The following is a 7,128-nucleotide window of genomic DNA, read 5'->3' on the forward strand; positions in this document are numbered from 1 at the left end:
TTTTCCCCAATAAACCCCTGTTGCCTTCCTACCTGGTACACTGCGTTTGGGTCCTCCTTCCGCCCCCACCACAACAGGAAAAAAGGTTTCATTCCTTTTTTTTTTATCAACTTAAGCAGTGGTTCCTACACTCATGAGAAGGACTGAATCTACAGAAACGAATCATCTGGGCCAGTCAATACCATTTTTTAAACCTCCACCAAAAAGTAAATGGTTTCATGTTGACTATTTAAAGTGATGCCAAAGTCATTTCAAGGAATTTATATATTACTGAAAATGAGCAGATGAGACATGGCAAGACATTTTCTGACCATTTATGTGTCTAGAGTGCAAACATGAAACCACTGCTCTGTGATTTATTTGGGGAAGCTGAACCAAGAATTTCAGAAAATGTCCCTCAGGAACAATGAAGTAAATATTTATCTATCTATCTGAGTCTTCTTCTACAAAAGCATCAATCGGGTTTGTGATCGGCAGCTGCTGGTATAAGCCACACGTCTTTTGTTTGACCTTTACCTTTCATCTTGAGATGGAGGTTAGCACCATCTCCCTAACCTTATTTTGGCCCAAGAAGAATGCGAAGATAATAAACACTTCCTTCTGAGAGCTTGCACAGTTTTTTCTGACTTGTCATTGGGCTGTTTTTCTTCTAGCAGTGAAAGGAACAAATCCAATCAACATTATTAACAAAATCTAAATCAATCATATAAATAGACGCTGCATGGTTTACACATTTTAAAAGAATCTGTCAATGAGAACTGAAACGTTTTTACATCCTGTTCTAGCACAGAGCGACAGAAAGTTAAACATGATTTTTTTATAAGAAAACTTCCATAGTCCCAGGAGTAACGTCAAAAGGTCAGCTTACTGTAGCAGCTGCAGGTACTTGTGGAAACTGTCCCTTAAGATGGATAAAACCTCAGATAATTAATTTGAGTCTTCCTGAATATTTACCTTTTCACAAACAGGCTCCCACGTAAACCACCAATCACTCTCTACAACTGTTCCATTAGATCCAGGGTCAACTTTAAAATATGGGTTGCATTAAATCATCAATGATATATATTACCTTAATCCCAATGTCAAAAGATTGCTTATTGAGGCCATATGGCTCAAAGATTGTTCCATTCAAGTAAATATGGAAATATGGAATTATAGCTCAAAGGAAAGCTGAGAACTCTAACAGGTTGAAAGGTGAACAGGTACTATACTCCACCATGCTCACAAGTACAGTAATATAAGTGTGTACAACTTTACAATGTAAATTTAAGATGTACAAATTTCTACGCTACATCTCAGCAGGAGCTATCAATCTTCTGTGAAACATTAGCAATCAATACGTTATCCCAGTAAGCGGCAGCACCGCTGGGTTCTTTCCACATGGAATAACCAAGGGTACCTCAGGAAGATACATCTAGAAGACAGACAATTTTAGCTTCATCTAATGAGTTACTGCGGGAAAAAGCCTTTTTACGGTAGGACACCAGGTCTGGTTGAGGGTAGCACGGACCTTTCCAGTCAGCTCTGCAAAATCCATGCTGAATTGTCTTCTTTACAAATATTAATTTAGCTTCATGTGGTTGAAGTTGGATGGTGATGGCATGTTGCTATGAGCCGCTCCTCAGGACCAGGAAAACGACTCAGCAGAAATTGACTCAGCAGTCTCTGGCTGACTCAGCTAAAGATCACAGAGGAGAAGGTGGAGACGGCAATCAGCTATAACCTATGGCTATGATCCGACTACATAGACAAGCGAGTCCATCTCCATAAGAACATGAAGGATTTTTAATGACAACACCAATACAAATATTTTCTTTTTGTATTAGCCATTATTAATGCCGATACCGATAGATAGGGAAATTCCTAATATTCCTAATCTCCATCTCTACATCAGGCACAGATCCAAGCGTGGAGGCATTGAACACCGACTGCCACTTCTCTGCTGGGAGTCCTACTGGATAGACAGTATCTGAAGGCCACATCGGGGCGGCTGTGGCTCAAAGGTAGAGCAGTTGCCTGCCAATCGGAAAGTTGGTGGTTCGATCCCTGCCCCTGCAGTCTTTGTCGAGGTGTACTTGGGCAAGACACTGAACCCCGAGTTGCCCCCGAGTCTGCGCATCGGAGTGTGAATGTGTGTGAATGTTTATCTGATGAGCAGGTGGCACCTTGTATGGCAGCCCCGGCGTGTGTGAATGGTGAATGTTTCCTGTAGATGTAAAAGCGCTTTGAGCAGTTGTTAAGACTGGAAAAGCGCTATATAAATACAGCACATTTACATATACATCCTGCCTCATGATCAATCATGCACAAGTTAAGGGTGCTGATGGGTATAAATTTCACTGTACAATTTCATGTGATAAAAAAAAATTGTCGATTGATGACTGATTGAGTGATTGATGGGTGATGATGGTGCAGTGGACATGACACATCCCTGAGCACTTAACCCCTAGTTGCTCCAGTGCAGCCTCTGACATATAGAGCAATTGTAAGTCGCTTTGGATAAAAGTGTCGGCTAAATAATGTTGTTACAACATGGGTTGTATACGTAATGTAATGACTGACTGACTCTCTGACTGACTGATTGAAAACTGGCCCCACCTCCATCATACTGATAACAACTGATAACTCAACTCAACTCTCAGGCAATAAATCTGTCTGCTAATGCAACAGGTCTTGTTGTTGTCAGTTTTATGCCAGAGATCTAAGACAGATGGACTCGAGTTTCCAAACTGTGACAAATCAAGTGCAATATTTGAGGTTTTACATTTGCAGATTTTGAAGCTTATTTAATAAATAAGAAACTGAAGCTGAAGGTCTATGATTACAGACTAGTATTATGAGTTGTGACTACCGAGAACAACGAGGAAATGATGCCATGAAAACATAAGCTGCAGTAAAATTTAAAATGATAGTATGATGTAAGCACATGATGTAGCCCCCTGAAGAGGACTCTTACTCTGGAGTGTTGATCCAGATGATGTCCAGGTGGCAGTAATACACACACTCCTTGTCCTTGTAAGTGTAACACGTGCATCTCTTTGAACGCCTCCTGGCCCCCGGCGGGTAACAAGCAGAGCAGGGCTCTGCTTCCCCGGCGAGCTGGTCCACACTGCCTGGCAGCAGTATGCTCAAATTAACAGCTTCCACGTCCTTCCTCTGGCTCACATCTATGCTTGAAGAAAAACCTGCTGGATCACGGCAACAAGAGTGTTTGACAACCGCAAGTCACGTCTTTGGACTGAAACAACCTTTCTAAATATCTGCTATACCCTGAGGGGATGTACAGTGTTTGTGTGTGTGTATGTGTGTGTGTGTGTGTGTGTGTGCGTGCGTGCGTGCGTGCGTGCGTGCGTGCGTGCGAGCAACCAGGTAGGCCGTTGAGAAGAGGTTCTCATTTGCAACGGTGACCTGGCCAGGAAAAGCATAAGGGTGCAAGACAACATACAGTTTCAAATTCAATATAATACTAGCATACAGAATACAATAGGCTACATTAAGTACAGATTAGGTAGGCATTACCAAGGCGGCGCAAAGTGAAGTGTAAGTAAGTCTATGGATATGCGAAAGGCATATGGTAATAACACAATGTACATGAATAGACAATCTATAATGCTGCTGAGATGATTTAAAAGTCAAAATACAGTAAGTGTAAAATCTGGTATGGTTAGTGATGTAGTTCAGTTATAACGCAATATGTATGAATAGATAGTCTATATACATGCTGAGATGCAGGGAAAAGTCTATATACAGTTAGTACAAGTTGGGTCTACGTAGTGATCAGTACTAACGCATTTATATACAATATACAGCAGTGATCTAACAGTCCATGGAACATTACTTTTCCAGTTATGACCATAGCTTTGTTATGGATAAATGAAGATGAATATGTAATATCAGTGGCAGTGCATTACTACAAGTGCTGGTCTGATGACAGTTTCAAATTCTGGATGAATTCAAGTTACTTAAACAGTAAAGATACCAAACAGGGTACTGATGCTTGTATTCTTTGACATCACCTTGGGCTGTCTTACCTCATATATTACATTCTCTAATATACTTCCACATGTGTAAGCTACTGTTATGTGATTTTATTATATTTGTAAATAAAACAACTACTCACCGTTCGCCAAAGATGCTGTCACCACGATAAAAAACACAACTCCCAAATCAGAAGATGATACATTGGCCATCACACACGAAACATGGGAATATTACAAATAAAGAAATTTAAAGAATATGAGAAGAAGGGGGGGTGCGTCACAACGCTCACTCATAAGCTGCTTACAGACTGCGCGTGCATCCCTCTGCCACTCGGCTTTCTTATGGGCTAACAGTTCAGCAGCAAGTCACCTGTAATATCACACATGCTTCCTGCTGCAGTTTTCAAAATAAAAGCCAATGCAATGCGGACTCCCGGTCCAGCGGACAGTGAATGAGGTTTGTGGAGTGTTGCCAGTCAAATTAAATTGACTTAATCGTTGAATTGTTTGCAGTGTCAGAATTTACATAGGTCTACACTTGCAGTATTTTGAAATTATTTTTATTAATAATATAGCTTGCAACATGAGTCACACATCACAGACAAAACATTACATAATCTGTTTAGGGCAGGTAAATATTAATCTTTTATTGTCTCCATCCAAACAGATGATCAAACAAACCTTTCGATCATAAACGTAGTGTTCTAAAGACATTAACGTATCTAATACCTTAATACAATTAACACAAAGTGAAACTAATGCAAAATGTGTCTTCGCGGCCATTAGGTTCTGTGCCTGATTTATAACCTTTCCAAGAAATAACATTGTAATTCCTGAAAAAACAAATTACATTTAATTCAGTTACGCATATTCAGTATTTAGATTTCTTTTTTTTCAAATAGTTTACATGCATTCATGAAATTAACTTTACACTGTTGCATTTTCACTAAGACGTATTTATTTTTTGTACTTTTATTTTGAAAGCAAGGGCATTGCTGGGGTGGTTTATCGATGCAGAGCACCACCTCTTGGAGGCAGGCCTTCAATGATGCCAGAGGGCTGAAGTCAGCACATCTTCAAGGATGCAGTCTATCACAATGGTTTCCAAGCCATGGTTCAGGGACCTGCAGGGGGCCTTAGTGGGAGTTGGTACCACAACCAAAAGACAAACAGTCCCGTAATAATGAGGATGAGAAGAACAGGGAAGTAAGTACAAATAAACCACGGCGACCTGCAGTCAGTGCGTGTAGCTTATTCTTCCAAAGTTTTTGCTCTAGATCATTACTTTGAGCTGTCTCTGCCATTTATTCATTACTTTTCCCTATGCTTCTTTTTACATAACTGCAACATGTAGGGCCCTTGCACACGGCTCCTGGTGCAGGTGCGTTCAGGTGCCTTTAGGGCGTGTCCAAATCCATTTTTGCTAGTTTGACGGCTGCAAGTCCTAAAGAGTTGTACTTAGTGTCTTCATTAATCATAGGTGTGTTCTGGACGTAACATGCAATCAACCAATCAGAAGTCCTTAAATCTTTTGCATGTTTGTGTGCAGCTTGTGTGTAACAAGCATGGTTTGTGTTCCTGTGTGTGTAAAGAGCATAGTGTGTGTCCCTGTGTTTGTAACAATCATAGTGTGCACTCTGTGCATAAGCCTAGGCACATTTATCTCAATTGCTTTTAAAATAACAATTAAATGCTGCATTACTGACTTTAGACCACTTTTTTGTTGGTCAATGGCCCTTTCTGCTGCCTCAAGATGGCAATAATCCAAGAATGCAGCTGAACACAACTCTCTGTAAGACCAGAATGCCCATGGGTGCAAAAATGGGCACAGGTGCATTTGCTATTTAAACGACGTTGGCGCTGGACGGTCTTAAAATAGCAAAGACACTCACGTTGGGCTTTGCGCCGCGCCGGGATGTGCATGCAAGATAGGGCCCATAGTGTGTATGTGTTAATGTCTACTTAATGTCAATATTAAATTGGTTGAACTATTCTACAACTTCAGAAGTACCCCATGGCATGGGGTACAAGTACCCCTGGTTGGGAGTCTCTGTCCTAACACTCTTTACCTCTCTACCAGCACTTGTGTGCTGCAGCTGGATCTCTTCTTTGGGGCGGCTGTGGCTTAGTGGTGGAGTGGTTGCCGGCCAATTGGAAGGTTGGTGGTTCGATCCAGTGTAAATGTAAATAGTGTAATGTGTAAATTAGTATTTATCTAATGAGCAGGTGACACCTTGTACGGCAGCCTTGGCCACAGTGTATGAATGTGTGTGAATGGTGAATGGTTCCTGTATGATGTAAAAGCGCTTTGAGTAGTCGTTGGGACTAGGAAAGCGTTATATAAGAACATTCCATTTACATCTTCATATGTCCAGGTGCCAGGCTGGTGTTCATCCGAATCATAAATACTTTATTGATCCCCGGAGGGAACCTCTGTGTTGCAGTTGCACAAATAGTAAAAATATCAGAGTAGAAATATAAATAAAGAAATATACGGAGTGTGGATATGTACGGTATTTCCATAGTTAAAGGAATTTTATTATACAGTATTTACATAATGAACATAATTAAGGAAATACTGTATAATAACATCAAGAAATAGTTAGCATTTTAGTCCACACTAAACCTCAACTTTCTGTTTTTACTTTTTCAATCAATGTGTGTGTGTGTGTGTGTGTGTGTGTGTGTGTGTGTGTGTGTGTGTGTGTGTGTGTGTGTGTGTGTGTGTGTGGGTGTGTGAGTAAAACAAACGGGATACAACATGTTACTGTAATTATGGGCTTACAAAGTAGCTGTAGGCACACTTGGTAGGCTTACTGTTTCCAGTCCTATGCTAAGCTAAGCTAATTAACTTTTGAGCTCTGTACTTAATGATCAGGTATGGGAATGTCTTTTCATCTCATGTTCAGAAAAAAGCAAATTATCCAATTTCCCACATAACTGTTTATTTGGGTTAACAGTAATTAGGTTGTATTTTGTAATTTTTTATTTTTATATTTACAGGTCTAATGACATACCCCAGGAAAGATAGGGCTGATGGAAGTGAAAGAATTGTAATATCTGTACAGTCATATTACAGTTTTTCTCCATTGGTTTGGCTCATTTCTTGAAACAGAAATTACATTCTCAAAACTCTAAGATCATTTGG

The 7,128-nt window shown here is 40.3% G+C and overlaps 1 protein-coding gene across 2 annotated transcripts in view; it reads right to left on the bottom strand.

The window, feature by feature from the left end:
• Positions 1 to 4,309, bottom strand: part of LOC117943186 (endothelin-3) — an 8,116-nt gene extending 3,807 nt beyond the window's left edge. Inside the window, exons 1-2 of one of the 2 annotated variants that reach the window (XM_034869174.1) lie at positions 4,121 to 4,309; positions 2,957 to 3,185 (exon numbers count right to left, since the gene is read on the bottom strand). In XM_034869174.1, coding sequence (XP_034725065.1) covers positions 2,957 to 3,185; positions 4,121 to 4,190 — 299 coding nt within the window. In that variant the 5' untranslated portion in view covers positions 4,191 to 4,309. Of the gene's footprint in view, positions 1 to 2,956; positions 3,189 to 4,120 lie in introns of both variants that reach the window. The other variant, XM_034869173.1, reaches the window with a different exon arrangement.
• Between the last annotated feature and the right edge of the window lie 2,819 nt (positions 4,310 to 7,128).

The sequence above is a fragment of the Etheostoma cragini genome, chromosome 4 (genome assembly GCF_013103735.1).
Source record: "Etheostoma cragini isolate CJK2018 chromosome 4, CSU_Ecrag_1.0, whole genome shotgun sequence".
NCBI lineage: Eukaryota > Metazoa > Chordata > Actinopteri > Perciformes > Percidae > Etheostoma > Etheostoma cragini.